The sequence below is a fragment of the Neomonachus schauinslandi genome, chromosome 10 (assembly GCF_002201575.2).
Source record: "Neomonachus schauinslandi chromosome 10, ASM220157v2, whole genome shotgun sequence".
Classification (NCBI taxonomy): Eukaryota; Metazoa; Chordata; class Mammalia; order Carnivora; family Phocidae; genus Neomonachus; species Neomonachus schauinslandi.
In genome coordinates this window covers 110,779,003-110,802,937 of record NC_058412.1, presented here as the reverse complement: position 1 = coordinate 110,802,937, position 23,935 = coordinate 110,779,003, and the positions used below count along the sequence as shown (strand labels likewise).

The 23,935-nt window shown below is 42.0% G+C and overlaps 1 protein-coding gene and 1 pseudogene across 1 annotated transcript in view; one reads left to right on the top strand and one right to left on the bottom strand.

Moving 5' to 3' along the window:
* ASXL1 (ASXL transcriptional regulator 1) overlaps nt 1-23,935 on the top strand; it is a 74,619-nt gene that overhangs the window by 47,347 nt on the left and 3,337 nt on the right. The window contains 8 exon segments of the mRNA XM_044919033.1: nt 18,031-18,151; nt 18,228-18,325; nt 18,889-18,982; nt 19,429-19,581; nt 21,067-21,230; nt 21,326-21,422; nt 22,775-22,880; nt 23,165-23,798. Coding sequence (XP_044774968.1) covers nt 18,031-18,151; nt 18,228-18,325; nt 18,889-18,982; nt 19,429-19,581; nt 21,067-21,230; nt 21,326-21,422; nt 22,775-22,880; nt 23,165-23,798 — 1,467 coding nt within the window.
* Nucleotides 14,102-14,509, bottom strand: LOC110579459 (annotated as a pseudogene).

Here is a 23,935-nt window from a genome sequence, read left to right as displayed (position 1 = left end):
GGAGGTGCCTGGGTGGCTTAGTCGTTAAGCGTCTGCCTTCGGCTCACGTCATGATCCCAGGGTCCTGGGATTGAGCCACGCATCAGGCTCCCTACTCGGTGGGAAGCCTGCTTCTTCCTCTCCCTCTCCCCCTGCTTGTGTTCCCTCTCTCGTTATGTCTCTCTCTGTCAAATAAATAAATAAAATCTTAAAAAAAAAAATCTTAAAAAAAATTTTTTTTATTTCATCGATTTTTTGTGTTTGTGTTTGTCATGTATAAGAACTCTTTCTAACTCTAGATAAAAATTTTCTCTTACATTCTAGAAGTTTTATTTTTCTAAAGATTTAATTTTTAAGTAATTGCACATCCAGCATGGAGCTTGAACTCACAACCCCAGTGGAATCAAGAGTTGCACACTCCACTTACTGAGCCATTCGGGTGCCCCTGAAAGTTTTATATTTTACATTTAGGTCTGTTATTCCTTTTGAGTTAATTTTTGAATTAGGTGCAGAGTTACATCAAGGTTCATTTTTTTGCCTATTGGATGACCACTTGTTAAATTACCATTTATTTGTGAAGACTATCCTTTCTCTATTAAATTGCTTTTAAAGCTCTGTCAAAAATCAGTTGGCCATATTTTGTAAAAGGTTTTACTTTTGGACTCTTCCATTTACCTATATGTCTGTCCTTTGTTGCTACCATGTTATTTTGATTACAGTGTTGTATTGCTGTATGATAGGATGTAAAATCAGGTGATGTGATTCCTTCAACTTTATTATTTTTCAGAATTGTTTTAGTTGTTCTAATTATTTTGCCTTTCCATGTAGAATCATCTTAACTATATCTACAAGTTTGTTTTTTGCTGAGATTTTCATAGTAAATACATTCAACCAGCAGATCAGTTTGGGGAGAGTTGACATCTTGACTATGATGAGACTTCCAGTCTATGGATCTAGTATGTCTTTTTGTTTATTTAGATCATCTTTGATATTTTCATGAGCATTTTGTAGTTTTAGTGTATAGATTTTGCATGTCTTATTAGATGTATATCTCAGTATTTAATTTTTTGGGAAGCTATTATAAATGGTATTGTGCTTTTAATTTTGGTTTCTAATTGTGGATTGCTTGCATATAGACAGAATTGATTTTTGTGTGTTGACCTATATCCTCTTGAATTTGATAAACTTAATCACTAATTCTAGGAGTTTTTCTTCTAAATTCCTTGGGATTTTCTATATAGACCATCATGTCATCTGTGAAAAGGGCCAGTTTTATATATTCTTTCTGATTTGTGTACCTTTTCTTTTGTTCTCTTGACTGATTACACTGGCTAACATTTCAGGCTGTATGTTGAATAGGAGTGGTGAGAGTGGATATCCTTGCCTTCTTCCCAGTCTTCAAGGGAGGGCATTCAGTTTTTCACCATTAGTATGGTGTTAGCTATGGATATTTTGTACATATTTTGCTGTTTATCAAGTTGAGCAAGTTCCCTTCTGTTCCTAGTTTGTTGAAAGTTTTTATCATGAATGTGTCAAAATTTTCTCAATTTTTCTGTGTTAATAGAAATGATCATATGTTTTTCTTCATGTCTCATTTACATTTTTTGATGATAAATGATGAATACATTTTTGCATGTTTATTGGCCATTTTTATCCTCTTCCTATTTGAATGTTTATTGTTTTGCCCACTTAAAAAAGAATTTATTTTTATTTTGTAACATTGATAAGCTTTCAGAAAAGTTTTTAAGTACAGAACAAAGAACTGCTTTTTTCTGTATTTAGAAATATACCTTTCTTCCTGAGTATTAATACTTTAGAGCCCCATTTGGAGCCCCATTATACCTTTATTCCTGAGTGTTAATACTTCAGTGTGTACTTGATATTTGCTACAGTGGAAGAATTAATATTGTTAAAATGAAATTTCTTAAATATTGTTAAAATGTCCGTGTTCCTCAAAGCAGTGTACAGATTCAGTGCAATCCCTATCAAACTACCAATAGCATTTTTCATAAAACTAGAACAAATAATACTAAAATTTGTATGGAACCACAAAAGATCCTGAATAGCCAGAGCAGTCTTGAGAAAGAAAAGCAAAACTGGAGGTATCACAATTCCAGATTTCAAGATCTATATTACAGAGCTGTAGTAATCAAATCACTGTGGTCCTGGCACAAAAACAGATACATAGATCAGTGGAACAGAATAGAGAGACCAGAAATAAACCCACGGTTATATGGTCAATTAATCTACAACAAAGGAGGCAAGAATATACAATGGGAGAAAGACAGTCTCTTCAACAAATGGTGGTGGGAAAACTGGACAGCTACAGGCAAAAGAGTGAAACTGGAGCACTTTTTGACACCATACATAAAAATAAACTCAAAATAGTTTAAAGATCTAAATATGAGACCTGAAACCATAAACATCCTAAAAATGTCTATGGCAAGGGAAACAAAAGCAAAAGTAAACTATTGGTATTATATCAAAGTAAAAAGCTTTTGCACAGTGAAGGAAATAAAACAAAAAGGCATCCCATTGAATGGGAGAAGATATTTGCAAATGATAGCCAATAAGGGGTTAATATCCAAAATATATGAAGAACTTATACAACTCAACACCAAAAAAAAAAAAAAAAAAATCCAATTAAAAAATGGGCAGAGAACCTGAATAGATTTTCTTTTCCAAAGGAGACATACAGATGGCACACAGATACATGAAAAGATGCTTAACATCACTCATCACTCATCATCAGGGGCGCCTGGGTGGCTCAGGTTGAGTGTCCAGCTCTTGATTTTGGCTCAGGTCATGATCTCAGGGTCCTGGGGTCGAGCCCCGTGTTTTTGTCCTGTACCAGATTAAGTTGCAGACATAATGTCCCTTTCTCTCTAAGTACTTACTAAAAACAAGGAAATTCTCTTTCATGACCACAATGCAATTATCTGAATGAGAGAATTAACATTGATATAGTACTGCTTGCTGGCTAATCTGCATACTTAATTCAAATTTTGCCTGTTGTTTTACTAATGCTAATTACAAAATTCTCTTTGAGGGTACCTTCAGTCGTGGATCACATAGTGCATTTTTTTGGTCAAGTCTCTTCATTTTCTTTAATCTGGAAAAGTTCCCACAAATTTTGTCTTTTGTAATATTAGTATTTTTTGAGTACAGGCTATTTACTTTCTTTTTTTTTAAACAAGAAGTTTTATTTAAACAACAAGATGCTTGACTTGAAGGGAAAACTAAGATTCATTTCTTATAGAGTAATTTATCCCTGCTTAAACACAGATTGCCGTATAAGTAACAGCTACGTACAAAATGTCCTTGGTTTTACAGTGATAAATGAAGAACACTTAAAATTCTACAATCGAACAAGGAGTGCAAGGATTTTTATGTTCTTTTTTGTTTGTTTTAACAGAGCAAAATAACTTACTGGAATACAAAGATAAGAGCCGAATGAGCATGCTACTAATGGAGAAGGGGGTATTCTCACAGAAGCAGTTCCCCACCCCATCTGTACTTTATGTTGATCAAAATAAACCATTAGCCGGGCGCCTGGGTGGCTCAGTCGTTAAGCGTCTGCCTTCGGCTCAGGTCATGATCCTGGGGTCCCGGGATCGAGTCCCACATCGGGCTCCCTGCTCGGCGGGAGGCCTGCTTCTCCCTCTCCCACTCCCCCTGCTTGTGTTCCTGCTCTTGCTGTCTCTCTCTCTGTCAAATAAATAAAATCTTAAAAAATAAATAAATAAATAAACCATTAGCCATTTAGTTAAAAAAAAAAACACACACACAATATGCTTGTGCATGTACATGGTTACTTTATGTACAATAAGGAATGGGGAAGGGGAAAATGAAAGAATCGAGAAAACGATACTATAGTAGTCAGGATGTGGTGGAACAAAATTGCGGTTTTCTCATTGAGAATGTCTTGGTCTGGAGGAACAGAGTTTTAGAGTAAAATAACAGGTTCCCTTCTTAGTAGACACCTGTCTGCTGCTGGAACACATCAGTTGTATCTTCATCCTCTGTTTCCAACTGTGCGGGTGTGTCTGTTTCATTGAGTGGCTGCCCATCAACTCAATCAGATCTGCCTCATTGACAAACCCTCTCGTTGACAGTGGGCTTTCATGAGTTTACTAAGTGGCATATGCCTTTTTTTTTTTTTTTAAGATTTTATTTATTTATTTGACAGAGAGAGACACAGCGAGAGAGGGAACACAAGCAGGCGGAGTGGGAGAGGGAGAAGCAGGGCCCCCGCGGAGCAGGGAGCCCGATGCGGGGCTCGATCCCAGGACCCTGGGATCACAACCTGAGCCGAAGGCAGATGCTTAAGGACTGAGCCACCCAGGCACCCCTGTCTGATTTCTCATAATAACTTCAGTCACTTGGTTGAGGTGGTGTCTGCCATTTTCTGCACTGTAAATAAGAAGTATCTTGTGAGGAGATACTTTGAGTTTATATAATTAGTCTCATCAAACTTTCATCCACTAGTTTTAGCATCCCCTGATGAATGAGTCCAGCCTGAAACAATCTCTATTCTGACGCTTGTCAAGTGACGATTTTTAAAATTCATTTGACATTTATTAATTGGCATTCTGCAGTAAGGAAGAGCCCTCTTTTCTCATTTGTTTATTCATTATGGATTCTTTTTTTTTTTTTTAAGATTTTTTTTTTTTTTTTTTAATTTGACAGAGAATGAGAGAGAGAGCACATGAGAGGGGGGAGGGTCAGAGGGAGAAGCAGACTCCCTGCCGAGCAGGGAGCCCGATGCGGGACTCGATCCAGGGACTCCAGGATCATGACCTGAGCCGAAGGCAGTCGCTTAACCGACTGAGCCACCCAGGCGCCCCATTATGGATTTTTGGATTCTTATTTTACTATTGAGTTACCTGTTGCCGTCATTAGCTTTAACACACGAATTGTGCAAAGGTGGCCAGCAGGACTCCCTTCACCATGGCTTTCGTGTCCTGACAGGTCCCCCTCATTCCGAACATTTTTGTCCTTTTTTGCTTTCTGGTCCAGCAAGATGTCTGGGTTTAGCTTACATTTTCCAGCCCCAGCTTTGGAATCAGCCATTTTTCCAGGGGACTCAGGATACTCTTAGTTCAGAATAGTGTACATGTATACATCTATGTCTGTTTCTGTATTTGTCTGTCTTTACATATGTTGGTTCATAGTGATACCTTCAATTCCAGACTCTTACTGTAGGGTTCATTCTAGCTTTACCCTTTTCCATATTTATAACTTGCTGCTCCAACAGTGAAAATCCTTGCTTGCATTATCTACTTTGTATCTGATCATTTGCTCAATTCAGAATAAACATTTAATGGTTTCAGAATTGCCAGCCCCCTTCCACTGTGGAAAACAAATCTATTAAAAGGAGAGCTCACTGTTTATAGTTTAGTTCTTGAGCGCAAGTTTACATAGTTAAAATAGCGGGTTCAAAAGTTACTTCGGGCTAGTTCCACACCTTCCCTCCTTCAGTGTGGTTATGTTAGTCATTTGAAATACTTTAAAATTTTCTGCTGATATCACAGTGCTTTCTCTTCTCAAGGCTCTGGGAAAATAGGAACTCTCATACATTGCTGTTAGGAATACAAATCCATGCAACCTTTTTTGAGGGGGATTTGGCATTGTTAACAGAATTACATTTGCATTTAACCTTTGACTCAGCATTTCTACTTCAGGAATTTACCCTGAAGATGCACCTTTAACCATACAAAAGTACAGATTCATGAGGTTATTCAAGACAGTAGTATTTTTATTTGTGAAATGTTAAAAGCCACCTAAATATCAGTACATGGGGGAATGGGTGTGTGAATAAACTTTGGTACATCTGCATCATGGAATTTTATGCAGCTGAGAAGAGAATGAAGACTGTCTATGAAATGATTGAGTGATTTGCAGGATATATGGTTAAGTGAAAAAAGCAAGTGCAAAATACTGTGTATGGCATGCAATTTGTTTGTCTGAGGATAAAAGGGAAATAAAATAGATGTGTATATCATCATTCATGCAGAAAGAACCCCAAGAAGAAACCAGAAACTAATCAGATTGGTCACCCAACAGGGGATGGGTAGGAACAGCGTGCAGTTGGGGGTAAGGTGGGAAGGAAAGGGATAAGGGCAGTGTCAGTTCTTTGAGCATAACCTTCTGTATAGTTTGGGCTTTTATAACCATGCTTTGTTTCACACACTTAAAAATTAAGTGAAATAACAAAGACGATGAGGAAAAACCAAAATGGATTACAAACAGAAAAGATGAATCTAATGCTGTTAATAGTGATAAAATTCTTGATATGGTCCGACACATCAGTTTCAGTCTTCCTTCTGAAGGTCAGTCTGGGAGCTGTCCTTTCTCCTGTTCCTGGTATGTTTGTAGGGGGGCCAACTGTCCTGAGAAATTTCCTGGGACACAGAACTTTTAGTGCTAAAACTGGGAAAGTCCCAGGCAAATTAGGGTGAGTTGGTTACCCTGTTTGACATACATCTGTTTTCCTGGGCTTTCCCTTCATCACCACCTTGGGAATTCTTTTCACCTGTCTTCTGTGATATAGTTTCTCTCCTAGGTCTTGTGTGTATATAATTTTTGTTTTAGTTTAGTTTGGCTTGTTGTTTACTGTTGTTATTTGTGGAACAGGTTCTCCAGTTACTTCCTGAGAACAAGTGCGTAGGAGGTAAATTATTTGAAACCTTACATATCTTTATCCTGTGTTCCATACTGGATTATTGGTTTGACTTAAGAATTTTAGAAGAGGGGCACCTGGCTGGCTCAATCAGAAGAGTATGCAACACAGTCTCGGGGACATGGGCTTGAGCACCATGTTGGGTGTAGAGATTACTTAAATAAAACTTAAAAAAAAAAAAAAAGAATTTTAGAAAATACTACGTTCTGGGCGCCAGGGTGGTATAGTCAGTTAAACGTCCAACTCTTGGTTTTGGCTCAGGTCGTGATCTCAGAGGGTCATGAGATCAAGCCCCACGTCGGGCTCTGTGCTCAGCAAGGAGTCTGCTTGAGACTCTCTCTCCCTCCCTCTGCCCCTCCCCACCCCCACTGGCACGTACTCTCTGTCAAACAAATAAATCTTAAAAAAACAAAAACCAAAAAACATTACATTCTCCAAAACTGTTCTTGAGAAGCATGATGTCATTCTCATTCCTTTGTGATGTGTTCTTTCTGAATGGAAGATTTTAGGATCTCTTTTTCTGAAATTTCATGGTGCAGTGCTGTGGAATGCGTCTTTTTTCATTTTGCAGGACATTTTGCCTTATTAAATCTGGAAACTCGGGTCTTTTCGTTTTGGGAAAACATCTTGTATTTCTGTCTTTTCTGTTTTCTCTTAGAATTTACGTTTGTTGTGAGACTTTCTTGATGCAAACCTATTTTCTTTTTCTTCTGAGTCAGTTCTTTTGGATATAACCTATTTGTTGTTGTTTCTGGGAGTTTTGTATCATTTTGTGTTTCTAGCAGATTGCTCACATTCACTGATGTTCCTTTATTTTTTTTTTAAATAGCCTTCTGTACTTTTTGTTTTGGGACTATCTCTTTGAGAACATTTACTGTGAAATCTTCATTATCACCGTTTCCTTTCATGTCCTTTTGTTTTTGGTTGCTGTTTGATCTGACAGTTGTGCTCAAATATCTGGTGGCCCTTGATAGTCATTCACGATGAGAGAACTGGCAGATTCTGTGCTTGTGGGCACTATTGTTGGATGTGATAGAGAGTGGGGACCCAGATGCTTTTTTTGTTTTGTTTTGTTTTAAATCCCCAGTTCTCCACCAGAAGGTGTTTTCTCTTAGGCTGGTCACTTTTTCTGGGAAGATAAATCCTTTCCTTTCTTGCCAGCTAGCTGAGAGCAGTCTAGGGCTGGGGTTGCAGGGCTACCACCATGAGGAGAGCTTTGGGAGCCGAATTGGAGAAGGGAGCTGATGGCGTCACTGTTTTATATGTCATCTTTGACTTACTGCTCCTGCTTAGAGTGAAGCATCTCACTTCCTCCCCCATTCCTTGAGCTGGTGTCTTCTATTCTGGACCCTCTCTGGTTCAGTCCAGCCAGAATTAAATCTCCTATTTTCTTCTGAGGCTAGAGATGGATATTGCCTGATTGTTGGGGGACAGAGAGGAGACCTAAGGGGTCCAACTTTGGCTCGGACTTCCAACAAGTTCTCCTGTTTTCATTCCCATGCCTCGCCTCTGTGTCCAGTGGTTCCTGGACCTTTAATCACTGGCCTCTTGGGGGTTTCACAGTACTAACTGGCCAGCTTTTTGGCTTTTCCCTCTGTAGCCTCAGACTTCAGCTTTCTTTTCCCTGCTGAGTCAGTTACTGCCTGTCTTCCTGCTATCCATCTTCCATCTGTTGACATCTCTCATCTGCCTTTTCCTCCCCCTTTCCCTTTGTCCATTTATATCTTTATTATTCTCTTAGAGTCATTCTAAAGAGGCTTCAGGAGGATGCAAAGAATTGTGTCCCTTTCGCCATGTTTAAATGGAAGCTCAGGCCTTTGTGCAAAGAAAGTGGGAAATGACTTTGACTTCCACACCTCCACACCAGACCCTACCCTACCCCTATCCCTTCACCTGCCACCCAGGCCTATGACCCTTGTTCTTTCCCAGTAGCAAACACTCATTAATGTGTATCCTTCCTATTCATGTGGATCCATTAAAAACGAGTGGTCTGTTTGTTTTATATAGGTGTATTTTTATTTCTTTCAGCTACTGTTTAATAGTGTATCATACCAATATACCTGATGTTATTTATCCAGTCCATTATTATGGATATTTAGTTTTTTTACTATTACAAATACCACTGCAGTTATCTCCTTTTACTTTTGTAGTCTCCATGTGCAAATGCGTGAGAGTTTTTCTAGTGGACTACTTCCTTAACGTTTTAATGGGTAAATGGAGGTGATTTGGAGGCTTTCTTTGAGGCTTGAAGAAAACATTTCATTAATTTTTTTTTTTAAAGGTTTTATTTATTTATTAGAGCATGAGCCAGGGGCGGAGGGAAGAACAGAGAGGGTGGGGAGAGAGGGGGAAGGAATCACAGGCAGACTCCGTCCTGAGCGCAGAGCCCAATGCGAGGCTCCATCCCATAACCCTGAGATCATGACCGAGCCGAAACCAAGAGTCGGTGCTTAACTCCCTGAGCCACCCAGGTGCCTCTGCAATCATCATTTTTGACCACAATTTGGTTTATCCTATACAGTTGAAGGTATGCCTCCCCTCACATTCAGTAATTCAGTAGGTATATGTCCTAGAGAAATTCTTGCATGTACAAGGAAGTTCATAATCCCATTGTTTGTAATAGCAAGACATAATAAGCAACATAGTGTAAGCAACATAATATCCATCAGACAAAAGAATTGGTAAATAAATTGTGGTGTATCTATAGAATGAATAATAGCAATGAAAAGACTAAGTGCTGTGTATCAATATGTTGGGCGGCCAGGAACGTAGAATTGTATGAACAGCAAGTCTTAGAAGAGTACCTACAGTATGCTGTTGATACAAAGCTAATTCAAAAGCATGAAAAATTTGATATATACATATATAGTTGAACTGTTATGAAAAATAAGACTCAAACACAAAACTCAGAAAACTGGTTACCTGGGGAGGAAGGAGGACAGAATCAAAAGGGGCAACCAGGAGGATTGATGGGATTGGTAATGTATTTATTAAGGTGGGTTTTTATTGTGTTTTATCCTTTATGTATTTTTGCTGTTTTTTTTTTTAAGTTATTTTTTGGGGTTTTTTAATTTAAATTTAAGTAATTAACATATAGTGTATTGTTAGTTTCAGAGGTATAGTTCAATGATTCATCAGTCTTATAGAACACCCAGTGCTCATTACATCACGTTCCCTCCTTAATGTCCATCACCCAGTTACCCGCCCCCCCCCAGCAACCCTCTGTTCATTTCCTAGGTCATTAATATTTTTTTACATTTTAGTTTATACCTGTGATGAGAAAAGTAGCATTATAAAACTTCCAGATCTTTTTGAAAATTTTACTGAGAGACATGCTTTCTCTACAGTCCATAATCTCATTAACAATTCTGGAATCTAAAATACATTTTTTAAAGATCTATTTATTTATTTGAGAGAGCGCTCACGTGTGCTGGGGGAGGACCTGGAGAGGGAGGGAGAAAGCAGCAGACCCCCTTCTAAGCACAGAGCCTAACTTGGGGCTCCATCCCATAACCCTGAGATCATGGCCTGAGCTGAAACCAAGAGTCAGAGGCCCAGACTGAGCCACCCAGGCACCCCTAAAATCTAAAATATTTTGAGAAGTGAAAAATTTTTTTCCTAACTCATTTGGCAGTAAAACCTGTCCTGTCTAAACTCATTTGGTGGCAAAGCTCTGATCCAAATTGACAAGGCTATTTATTTTAGTTGGTATATGCATACGTGTTATTTCAAAAAATATTAATGTGTGTTTAATACATGATATATTAAAACTATATGCACTGTTACCACCCCCAAATTCAAGAGATCCTGAATTCTGTTTTTTTTTTTTTTAAAGATTTTTATTTATTTATTTGAGAGAGAATGAGAGAGAGCATGAGAGGGGGAAGGGTCAGAGGGAGAAGCAGACTCCCCGCTGAGCAGGGAGCCCGATGTGGGACTCGATCCCGGGATTCCGGGATCATGACCTGAGCTGAAGGCAGACGCTTAACTGACTGAGCACCCAGGCGCCCCAAGAAATCCTGTTCTAAAGCACATCTAGATCCAAGGGTTTCAGGGGAGGGGTCATAGACCCCTGTGGTCATGCCACCATCAACTAGAAGCTTTGCAGCGATGGGTGGCAAATCATAGATGAGAATTTATTTCTGATGGAGGGAAGCTGCGTTTTTGTCTTTAAGAACTCAATTTTTTTTCTCTTTAAACTGTATTCCAGGAGTGTGTTCATTTTTAAAATAACAGCTCTTTTCTTTCTTTGACAGCTATAATATTGAAACTGCTTGTGATAATGCAAGTGGAGTTCAAATTCAATAGAACCTTTTTTTACATTAAGTATTTTTAAAAATGATGAAGTCTTTTCTCAAGCATACACAGAGGTTGCTTTGCTAGTTTTAATTCCTCTCTAGGATTCATATAACAAAATTAAAACATCACTAACGGACCATTTTGCTTCCATTGTCCAAAGCTGAAGTTTACCTTTGAAGCTATAAACTTTCTGTGCACATTAATAGTTTTTATGTGATTTTTACAGATTCTGGTTAAATTCCTCATGTTTTCAGAACTGTCAGTTAAATTCAGTAAGACATTTTTAACCCAGCTTTATTGGGATAGAACTCACAGAAAGTGTACAGTTCAGTGGCTGTTAGTGTATTCATAAAGTCATGCAGGCATCACCATTGTCTGATCCCAGAACGTTTTTGTCACTCCCAAAAGAAACCCCATATCCTGTAGTGATTGATTTCTGTTCTTCTTTTGTCCTGTTCTCTATTTGCTCAATTACTAGAGCTTTCTAAAAAAGCAGGTCCTCCCTTTTCTTACTCTGTTTTCAAGAGTGTTTTGGCTCTTGTGGCCCTTAGCAGAGTCAAGTTGTATTAAAAAAAATTATGTTTCATTGAAATTTTACTGAATTTACAAATCATTTTGGGGAGAATGGCATCTTTACAATGTTGAGTTTTTCTTAATATAGAAGATGGTGTGGCTCTCTGTTTAAGTTTTAAACCTTTCTCTGTAAAGTTTTATTTTCTTCATAAGATTGTATTTCTTTTGTGAAACTTGTTTTTAAGTATCTTATATTCTCCTTATAAATTACATTTTCTAATTGGTGATGTTATTGCTGAGTTTTTAATGTACTCTTGAATCTCACAGCCTCGCTGAATTTCTTACTAGGTCTGAATCTCTTGGCTCTTCAGTGTAGATAATTACACTGTCTGGAAATTAGAACACTCTTTTCTCTTTTAATCTCTTTTTTAAGAATAAGTATTGTTAGGAATTCTAGCATACTGTTGAGTGGTCAGCATGCTGTTAGTTTTTAATAATTTATATTCAACACCCCTAGATCAGCCTTCCCTAAGAAGCCATAGCCATTTCTTGCTCAGGAAGTGTTTATTAGATCTACAAAGAAAGAGAAGGCATACCTGGGATTTGTTTATCTGTTTTTCCAGTTCAGAACCTAATCTTGGGCAGGTGAAATTTCATCAGTTGAAATTTTAGTGTTCTATTTTATTCATGTTTGGGGCTTGTTATATTCACAGTGCCTTTTATTTATTTATTTATTTTTAAATATCTGACTTGGGGGGCACCTGGGTGGCTCAGTTAAGCGTCTGCCTTAGGCTCAGGTCATGATCCCGGGGTCCTGGTATCGAGCCCCACGCCTCTCCTTCTGCCTGCTGCTCCCCTGCTTGTGCTCTCTCTGTCAAATAAATAAAATCTTTTAAAAAATGCTCTTTTAAAAAAATAAATCTGACTTGGGATGCCTAGCTGGCTCAGTCAGTAGAGCATGCGACTTTTGATCTCGGGATTGTAAATTTGAGACCCATGTTGGGTGTAGAGATAACTTAAAAATAAAATCTTTAAAAAAATATCTGACTTAGGGGAAAATATTCAGGTTTATTTATTTATTAGTAGTAGTATTTTCATCATTAGCTACAGTTGCCTTGCCAAACTAATATACTTCATGTATTTTAAGAACACTTACTTGTGTTAGGAGGTGAATTTGGGTAAAAAGTATAGGCACGTATTCTTTGTGCTGCTTTTACTCTTCCAGCTTTTCTGTAAATACAAAATTATTTCCAAAGAAAGTGTTTAAAATGTATCTGTTTGTAAAAGTAACACATGCCCATGATCAGTATTTAAAAGGATCCAGAACAAAGAACTCCTGCAACTATAATAAAAAGACAAATGACTCAATTTAAAGATGTGTAAAAGACTTGAACAGACACTTCAAAAAGGAAGAGAATGGCCAGTAAGCATATAAAAAAGTGCTCAATATCTTTAGTCATCAGAAAAATGAAAAATAAAACCCCCATGAGGTACCACTGCATCTGCTAGCATGGCTAAAGTAAGATTGACAACACCATCTGATGAGGATTTGAAGCATCTGGAACTCCATACAGTGCTGCTGGGAGTGGAAATCTTTGGAAATGTCTGGAAGTTGTTTTCTTGTTTGTTTTAATTAAGCATTCATTCATCCCAAACCCAGCAATTCTGTTGCTAAATATTTACACACGAGAGATGAAAACCAGAAAAAGGTGTCTGCAAGGATGTTCATAGTAGCTTTGTATTCATAATAGCCCAAATCTGGAAATAATACAGATGTCCTTCAACAGGAGAATAGGTAAACACATGGTTGTCTATATGAATACTTAATAATGGATAATGAACTACTGATGCCTGCAGCAACAGGGATGAATTTCATCAACATTAGACTGACACAAAAGAGTATAGACTGTATGATTCCATTTCCATAAAGGCCATGAATAGGCAAAAGTGATTTTTCGTGATAGAAATAAGAACAATCGTCTCAGTGGGGTGGGAGGGCATTGTAGAGTCGGGGTTGACTAGGAAGGGGCACAGAGGACCTTTTAGGGATGTTGGACATGTTCTATATCTTGATAAGCATTTGTCAAACTCATCAGATAGTATACTTAAGACTGTGCATATTACTCTATGTAAGTTGTACTTCATTTTAAAAAGTAAGAAAAAGGACACAAGGGTTATACATTGATCCAAGGGCATTCCCATATATAAGTGTAATGTAATTATCACACTCAGGAAATTTAACATTATTGCAACCTTTCTGTATCTACTATGCAGTCACATTTAAATACCCCAGTATTGTCTTTCATAACATTTTAAATCAGGTTTCAGCAAAGGATCACTCATTACCTGTTAATTTTTTTTTTAAAGATTTTATTTATTTATTTGACAGAGAGAGAGATAGCGAGAGCAGTAACACAAGCAGGGGGAATGGGAGAGGGAGAAGCAGGCTTCTTGCCGAGCAGGGAGCCCGATGTGGGACTCGATCCCAGGACCCTGGGATCATGACCTGAGCCGAAGGCAGACACTTAACGACTGAGCCACCCAGGCGCCCTAATTTTTTTTTTTAAGTTTCTTTTTGTTGTTGTTTTATGGTTTTATAACACAAATATGACGTGTACAACAAGCTGTCTATTCATTTTCTTCACTGCACAGCCTGGCGTTGGGATTGGTGACTCTGATTGCCAGCTGGGGTGCTCTTTCCACAATAGCTTTGCGGTTCTTGGAGGAGATACTGTGAGCAATCTCTGCATAGTAAGATTTGTTGCACATCAGCAGCACTTCAAGCTCCTTGACGTTGTGGACTAGGAACTTCCGGAAGCCACTGGGCAACATGTGCTTTGTTTCCTTGTTGCTCCCGTAACCAATGTCGGCCATCAAGATCTGGCCCTTGAATCTCCTGCGCACCCTATTGTCAGTGCCTCTGGGTTTCCGCCAGTTGTGCTTAATTTTGACCTATCAGTCTGACTGGTGCCGGATGAACTTGTTGGTCCTCTTTTTAATGATCTTGGGCTTCACCAGAGGTCTGAGGATAGCCATGATGCCCAGTAACAGATGGCTGCCACCTCCGCAGGCAGCGCCGAGGAAGAGAGCTAAAAAAACGTTTCTTGATAGAAAATATCCTTGCAAAAAAATTAAAGTCTTGAGTCTGAGAGCATATTATCTGATGCCTATAATGTTTTTTCAGATGTCTACAGTTAATGTTTGGAAATTTATGATATCAGATGTCTGAAGTTTACATGGAGAGATTAAGGATCTTTAAAAAGGCAGAATTAGAATTGCAAACCTTGCTTTCATTTTCTTAAACGTTTTGTTTGCTTTTTACTGAAAATACATGGCTTTGGAAATTTGGGGTAGTAGTTTGAATTGCAAACAAGTGGGCAGTATTTCTGTTTAATGAGATTTGTAATCAACACTAGGTTCCCCTAGACTTTGGGACCTAGAGGAAGGAAATTCGCTTTTAGTGACTTAGCTGTCAAAGAAAGATTTAGCATTATAATTTTTTAAATGTCATTTTTTTATCACAAAAAACAATACACGTTAATTGTAGAAAATACTCCAAATCAAAAAGAAAGTCCTCAGAACTCTGCCACCTAGAGGTGCGATGGCTAACACACGTGAGGCGTGTCGCTCTTGTCTTTTGTCTGTGCACACATGCTCACACGATTTTTCTTTTTAAATAGATGATGTAATCATAACGTGTAAATTTAACTGCTTAATTCACTTGGTGCGTCATCATTTCTCATGAAATATTCTATAGTTTTACTTCAAATAACTGTCCACAGTAGTGTTCCTTGCTGGAAATTCTGGAATTATTTTTTGTTTTAAAACTTTTTTATTGTAAAAATGTAAAGACATGCAACATAAATGTTCAGCTTAATAAATGTCATAAAGTAAACACCCTTGTACCTGCCACTCAGATCAAGTCTTGGAGCGTGGCTGGCAGCCAGCAGCCCTGAGTACACTTTTCCACTCACAGCTCCCTTCCCCTTAAAAGTAGCTACTATTCTGTTTCGAAGTTCTTTTCTTGCATATCTTTATTGTGTCCCAGCTGTGTTTGCATCTCCAGCAGTGTAGTTTAGTTTTGCCTGTTTTTGAACTTCTTACAAATGGAGTCATTATAGTATGCATTCTTTTGTGTCTGGCTTCTTTCATTCACCATTTTGTTTTTCAGATTCACCTATATTGTGTAGTTCATTCTTTATTGTATGCTACCATATTTTGATTCTACTGATGGTGGGCACTTCGGTTGTGTGTAGCGCAGGTTTTACAGATGTCGCTGCCATGAACACTGGATGTACTTCACGGTGTGTGTGCGTGCATGTGTATGTGTGTGTGTGTGCATGTGTGCATATATTTCTCTAGGGAATCCAAACGTAGGACTGACACTGCTGGGTTGTAGGATACTGTGCCAGATAATGCCAAACTATTCTCAATTGGTTGGATCCATTTTCAGTGTACCTGTTTCTCATCCTCAGCACTACTTGGTATTGTTAAACTTTAATTTTAGCCATTCCTGCGGATGTGGTGATCTCTCCTTGTGGCTTAATTTGCATTATAATGTGTTTCCCTTATTGTTAGTGAAGTTAAACAGGTTTATGTGTGAATATCGGCCATTTTGATATCCTGTTTGGTGCAGTGCTTAATTCATAGTCTTTTGCCTATTCTTTTCCTGAGTTTCCTTTTTCTTACTGATTTATGTAATTTAGATACAAGATCTTTATCGGTTATATGAGTTGCAGATACCTTCTCCAACTTTCAGTAGCTTGCCCTTTTTATTCCGTTAATGGTGTCTCGTGCAGAACAGAGGATCTTAATTTTAATGTAGTTCCATTGATTAACTTTCTCCTTTTAGGGATTAATGCTTTTCATGGCCTGTGTAAGTCTTAGAAATGGAAGTGTTGGGTTAAGAGGTTTTTAGATTTTCACTTACAGTGTACTCACCACTCTGCATGAACCTTTTGAGACCATTTTCACTCTCACCAACAGTGTGGGCGTGATGCCCCCACCCTCGCCAGAACTGGAGTTCTTTGTCTATTCATTAATGAGTATTGTATTTTAGTTTGCTCCTGAGACTCAAAGAACGAGTTTTTTGCATCATTCTGTGCACACGGCAGCCACTAAGCATAATTCCAAGGTTAATACTAAAAATACTCTTTAGCTTTTGATTCTGAGGAACATTTACAGTGGTAGGAAAAGAGATAAAGATTTAAAAGGCCATTTTCTTTTTATTAATTTAAATCAGCATGATTTGGGCTTAATGACAGTAAATTGATGAAGACTTAATATAGTGGATCATGGGACCCATGAAATTGATGTTAGAATTTTGTAGATTTCCTTTATAAATTCCTGGTGTGTTTGTAAGAGGTAGAATCATGACTTTAAGAACTCTTCTTTACACACTTTATTAAAGAAGACATCCTTACCCTGACTTACCTCTGCTGCTCCTCTCCCCACCCCCCAATATTCATTCAGAGTCCTTTCTGATTGCGAGGTGGGAGGTGGCCCCTTGGTTTTGCCTGGGAATGAGTGGAGTTGAACTCAGACTGCCACAGAGCCCATCAAAAGGAGCCTTCATTAGGAGATGAAATCTGGAGTGGCGCTCTCCTCAGCTCTTCTGCGCTCTTGCCTGCTTTCCTCCATCTTCCTATTTAGGTCGCTGGCACTTTCCCGGGCCTCGCAGACAGAATCTTAGTCCCTCAGCACAGTGTCTCACCATCTGCCCGGCTGTTCACTCTTGACCCTCATGCACCTAGTCCCCCTGCTGAAATCTGCAGTTACCTTGCATTTGGAATGCTCATCCCATTATCTAAAACTCTCTCCTGTCTGCTGCTGCCAAGCCATCCACCTGCTAGCTAACTTCTTTTTTTTTTTTTTTTTAAAGATTTTATTTATTTATTTGAGAGAGAATGAGAGGCAGCACAAGAGGGAAGAGGGTCAGAGGGAGAAGCAGACCCCCCGCTGTCAGCGTAGGGAGCCCAATGCGGGACTCGATCCCGGGACTCCAGGATCATGACCTGAGCCGAAGGCAGTCGCTTAACCAGCTGAGCCACCCAGGCGCCCGCTAGCTAACTTATTTTAAAACTCAGCTTAAGCAGCACATCTCCTTGCAGGCCTTAGCTCCATGCCCTCGTTCCTCCAGCTCACTGAGCCAGCTGCCCCCTCTTCCGGACTGCCATGGCTCTCTCTGTACCTCTTTTGCTGTGCTTTGTATTGTAATAAATTTGATTTTCTTTCTTACTCAGTTGAGCTCCTTGAGGGTAGGGCCCCGATTCCCCCTTCTTCTGCCCCTCTGCCCCCCGCCCCCCGGAACTAGCATGGTGTAGCTTATAGGAGGTGCCCCATAAACATTTACTGAGTGGACTGAATGCGAAATTATATCTAACTTTTGTGATGTACGTATGAAAAGAACTTGAGGAGAAAGAGGTTAGTTAGAAAGGGATAGGAACTTACCAGTATTCTGAATCTCTCCTCCTAAAGCAGTGCGCGTTTCGGAGGGACTGCTGTGCCTGTAGGATCTGTCGGGTTTTGCTCACCTGAGTTGTGCCTTGCTGTCACAGAAGGACGCCCTGCAGTGGTCCCGCAGTCCGGTTGCAGTGGAGGGAGAAGAGCCGGAGGACACAGCCGACGTGGAGAGCTGTGGGTCAAACGAAGCCAGCACTGTGAGCGGTGAAAACGACGGTAAGTACCTGTCACAGGATGGGCCGAGAGCCACAGGCAGCTGCTGGAGACTAACCTTTATTTCCCTCTCTGCCAGTTTCCCTTGATGAAACGTCTTCGAATGCATCCTGTTCTGCAGAATCTCAAAGTCGGCCTCTTTCCAATCCCAGGGACAGCTACAGGGCTTCCTCACAGGTAGGGAGGAGAGTTGGTGGCTAGGCTGGGGGTAGGTAAGCCCACGTACGAGACAGGACTCTGCCTCTGCAGCTAGCTGTGAGCATGTCGGGAGAGTGGAGCAAATCAGTGTGGTCTCCACCTGTTAGTACAGTTACAAGTGGGCAGTGGATCTGAGAGCAGAGTGGTTGGTTTTTCTTCATTACCACAGATGGATAGTTTCACTCCTACTTCCGACCAACACGGAACTCGGATAGCACCGTGCAGAGTGGGGGGCACGCGAGCTTGGGAATCAGCACTTGGAATGATGGCCCTGCTGCTCGCTAGCTTTGGGAACTTGGGCAAGTTCCTGATTTGTAAAACAGGGTGACGGTACATTCCATTCTGCTTGGAGTGGTGTTTGGCACAGAGGCCAGCACCTGGCTTAGTAACATGAGTCCGTCCTGCTCTTACCGTTACCCACCTGAGCTGGTTGAATATGAACTCCATTGTAGCAAACAGTGGGTGGAGACATGGTGGAGAGGGACCACTCTCGTGGCCTTGCAGGTGATTCGGGTTCCTTTTGCAACCCCTTGGGCATCTAGGCAAACAAGCAAAAGAAAAAGACTGGGGTGATGCTGCCGCGAGTTGTCCTGACTCCTCTGAAGGTAAACGGGGCCCACGTGGAATCGGCGTCAGGTACGTGCAAACTTGTGATGTGAGGCTCCTTCCTCAGGTCTTGGGGCCTGCCCCGCTCTGGCAGCAGTGTCTGACCTAGGTGGCGCCAGGAGGGCCTCCTGGTGGGCAGCACACCGTGGCGGTGAGGCCTGAGCTAGGTTCCGGTGCTGGGCTCTGCCGTGCACCCCGCCCTTGGCCTCGCAGGGCAGCGTGAGGGTCCGGTGAAGGAGTGTGCAGGTGCTCAGTAAAGGTGCAGTGCTGTGCAAACTAAGATGGCGATTTGGCGTTCCTACGGGGTAATGTCAAGCCAGACCGTGAGGTGGTGATCTCTGACAGCCCAGGGTTGGGCCATGGAAGCACCCGCTGTTGCGGGCAGTGTCTCAGGGAGAGCTGGGAGAAGTGAGCTTGTCTGAGAGCCCTGGGCGCGGCGGGTGATGCTTTTGACCAGTGGAATGCTGTGCCTTCAGGGTTCTCGGGCCGCCACGCCGATGGCGAGAGCAGCAGCCCGTCCAGCAGCAGCAGCGGCTCTCTGGCCCTGGGCAGCGCTGCTACTCGTGGCCAGGCCGAGGTCGCCCGGGACCCTGCCCCGCTCCTGAGAGGCTTCCGGAAGCCGGCCACAGGTGAGTGGCTCGGCACTCATTTCTCTGCCTGTAAGGGGGGCCCCTGCAGGCCTTAGAAGAGGACAATCTTCTGTCCCACTTCCTTTACCAGTTTATTTTGACTTCTCGGGTGGCCCTCTTTTTTTTTGTTTGTTTGTTTCTTACCTTGTATTTTGGTTATTTCACATGTAGATCTTCTCTGCTAGACTGTGAGGGAACTTGTGGGCAGAGATGGTGCCACATTGTTCCTTGTATGTCCCTGTAAGGGCATGGCCCGTGCCTGCCTTGATACTGCTTAGTGTTTGGGTGAGTGAAAATTGCTTCTGAGATTCTCAGTGAAGAATTCCAGCATCCGGGCGCCTGGGTGGCTCAGGTGGTTAAGCGACTGCCTTCAGCTCAGGTCATGATCCTGGAGTCCCGGGATCGAGTCCCGCATCGGGCTCCCTGCTTGGCAGGGAGTCTGCTTCTCCCTCTGACCCTCCCCCCTCTCATGTGCTCTCTCTCTCTCATTCTTTCTGTCTCAAATAAATAAATTTTAAAAAATCTTAAAAAAAAAAAAAAGAATTCCAGCATCCATTTTCTTTCTTCAGTAGCATCCTGTCACATTTGTTCTTAACATCCAAAGTTTCGGTCAGGCACCCTTTTTTCTAGCCTAGTCATAACGTTGAGTGGAAGGAAGCCTGTGTTGAATTTGAGGTTGCAAGCAAATTCAGTAGCATGTTCCTCCCACCCCTCAGTAGGGCTATTTGCAAGGCCAGTATGCTGTTTGCTAGTTCAGGATTTATTTCTCAAAGCCCACATGCTGGTTATTTGTAGCTAGGCCACATGAAACCATTAAGAAGACTAGCCTTGGCTTCTGAAAATTAGAATAAACCATTGCCCAAATGGGAATTGGGTTTGCTGTCTTGCTGCTTTTCCAGCTCATCAGCAGTGCTTAACCTTAAGGTCTCATAGGTCTCTATTCTTAGTGATTTTTTCAAATAAAAGTAACTTTTGCGGAGGTTTCTGTGAGAGAGAGAGATTGACATCTCAGTGGCTTTAAACAGCCTAGTACCTTTCTCCGTGGAGATCATAGCTCTCCATCCCATTCAGGGAAGACTTCTGCAGTTTTCTGTCGTATACTAACTAGATTCGCTTTTAGACAGCATCCATCGTTTCTCCAGCTGGCTTTGTGGAGCTTGTTCTCCTGCTTTGGAGGGAAGCTCACAACCTGCCCCCCTCCCTGCTTTTCTTTGGGAAGAGTGTCCTCTTCAGCCTTTGTCACAGCATGGTAGAGAGTCTTCTCTGAGAGGATGTAGGCCCAAGTGTTCTCTTGGGTTTGATGGCAACAGCGGTAACCTGGACAGAATAATTGTGATGTGTAGGTTAGGGTGAACTGGATGTGTGTGCAGATAAGTTCTGGGTAGTTAGGGTGCTGCCACTAAAATTTGTCCCAGTTGGCATTTGCTCTTTTTCTTTGAAAAGCTGAAAATCTATACCTTGCTTCTTGCTGCTTCAAAATCACAGGTCAGATGAAGCGCAACAGAGGGGAAGAGATAGATTTTGAGACGCCTGGGTCCATTCTTGTCAACACCAACCTCCGGGCCCTGATAAACTCTCGGACCTTCCATGCCCTGCCAGCCCACTTCCAGCAGCAGCTCCTCTTCCTCCTGCCTGAAGTGGACAGACAGGTGCAGATGGGTAGCCACCTCTTTGCCTCTCTCTGGGTGGGCTTCGGTTCTCTTTCTGAGTTTCTTTATTGTGCTTTTCACCCTGATCCTTCTAGGTGGGGACAGATGGCCTCTTGCGTCTCAGCAGCAGTGCACTGAATAACGAGTTTTTCACTCACGCGGCCCAGAGCTGGCGGGAACGCCTGGCTGATGGTGAGTTGATGTTCTCAGACGGCTTGAGAGGTACCTGCCATGTGTGGTGTCACTTGTCCTTGGTATTTAAAAATCCAGACATTCATTTTGCGCCTCTTTCCTCTCTCCTTCCCCACTCCCCCCCAAGGGGTATTTAGTATAAGGCAGGCTTTCCTCACAATACGGATTAACGTGGTGGGTGTTAATGTGCTCTGTAGCTTTAAAGAAGGTACAGAGTGTTTGGGCTTTTGCTGTTTGAGTGTATGTCTCCACCTGCATCACCTCATCATCATTAGAGCTCTAAACTCCTGGTCTTTCCAGGAATGCTGGTGTTGTCTAGATGGGTGGAGGAGAGTGTGCCGTGGCATTGACTTACACGTTGAGTTCTACTGGGTGCTCTTTTTAGACGTTGCCACTTGGGGTGGAGTGATTGTCAGCTTCTCTTAATGTAACTTTATGGGGAAGCAACGTGGGGAGTGTGCTGGGAGGTCCCTAAGACTCCCTCTAGGTTTGATGATTCACTAGGAGGCCTCACAGGACTCCTCCTGCAGTTGTACACATGGCTATGATTGATCACAGTGAAGGAATACAGAGCAAAATCAGCAAAGGGAAAAGACGCTTGGGGTGAGGTCCAGGGAAACCAGGCGCAAGCTTACAGTGTCCTTTCCCAGAGGAGTCACACAGGGTGTGCACAGTTCTCCCAGCAGTGAGTTGTGACAGCACGTGTGGAATGTAATCTGCTGGGGAAGCCTGTTAGAGACTCGGTACCCAGGTTTTTTTTTTGCTCAGAACTGATCGTGTGGGAAGCCTCTGCCTGGCACATAACCAGATTCCAGATTCCCCGAAGGAAAGCAGGTGCTCGCCATAAACCATCTTGTTTGCATAAACAATTTAGGCACAGTGAGCCATTCATGTCATTTACGGGGGTGGGAACCCTCCTGAAATCCAAGCTCCCAGATGTCAGCCAAAGGCTAGCCTTGTAAGCAGGCCTTTCCAAGAATAAGCCATCAGGCCTGGTCTGTTAACCTTTTTCTGCCCAGGGAGTAAGAATGGTTCTCTTGTTTATTTGTTTCTGTTTTGCTCTTTTGATTGATCAGTGTGTTGCTTGTTATTGAAGACTGATTATCTGAGGGAAAAGTAAATTTCCCTCATCATGGACGTGTTCTGTCATGACCATGAGCATGATGTGGCTCTGGAGGAGACAGGAATGAGTGTGAAGGAGATAGGGTTAAAAGAAAAAAGAGCTCCACATCCACCAAAGTCATGTGTATTTTGAGAAGTCTTGATGTGGTGGAATTGCACGATTTGGCTTTCCATAAGACAGACCTTAGTATCCTGAATGCACACACTCCAAAAGCTTTATTTCTCTTTAGGTGAATTCACTCATGAGATGCAAGTCAGGATCCGACAGGAAATGGAGAAGGAAAAGAAGGTGGAACAGTGGAAAGAAAAGTTCTTTGAAGACTACTATGGACAGAAGTAAGGCCCTCGGTGCTGCGAGTCCTGGTCTGGGCTTTGGGGGGCAGAGAGACAGATGCTGTCTGAGTCGTGCACGCCAGCACGCGGGGCAAGAACAGGTTGGCTGCGGTGGCTTGCCCGGCTTGTTAAGCTTAACGCCATTCGTAGAAAAGCTAACATACATTTTTCTCTGGTTAGTGCTATGTAGCACACAGATTTATTTTGTTCTGAGATATCTAACAGCTACAATAAAATAGGCATGCCCTCTTTGCCCTGTAAACTGATGGTGTGAGTTTGGTTTGCAGATTGGGTTTGACCAAAGAAGAGTCATTGCATCAGAAGGTGGACCATGAGGAGGCTGACATCAAGAATGACTTGCATGTCCCAGGAGAATCAGCACGGCCACAGCGTGGTCCAGCCACCCGGCAGCGAGATGGGCATTTCAAGAAACGCTCTCGGCCAGATCTCCGAACCAGAGCCAGAAGGAATCTGTACAAAAAGCAGGAGCCAGAACAAGCAGGGGTCACTAAAGACACACAGTCTGTGGCACCAGACATCCCCCTCTACAAGGATGGGGAGGCTGAGAGCGACTCAGCAGAGGCGGGCAGCCCTCATCTGCCTGACACGGCCTCTGTAGCACCCGAACCAGAGAGTACTGAATTCCTGACCCAACCTGTGGCTTCCCGGACGCAGACCGATCCAGGCGACCTGGCACGTGCCTCCGTGTCTCCAGACAGGATTCCCAGCTTGCCTCAGGAGACTGCGGATCAGGAACCCAAGGATCAGAAGAGGAAATCCTTTGAGCAGGCGGCCTCCGCGTCCTTTCCCGAAAAGAAGCCCCGGCTTGAAGATCGTCAGTCCTTTCGTAACACAATTGAAAGTGTTCACGCCGAAAAGCCACAGCCCACCAAAGAGGAGCCCAAAGTCCCGCCCATCCGGGTAGGAGGCAGTTTGATTCCTGGCTGTCCTGGGGCCAGGTTCCCTTCGAGGGTCAGGAGATGTGCAGAGCCCCTTTGCAGAGAGAGAAGGCTCTGGGCGTTAGTGTTAATTACGTGAGAGTGTAGAGCCCTGTACAA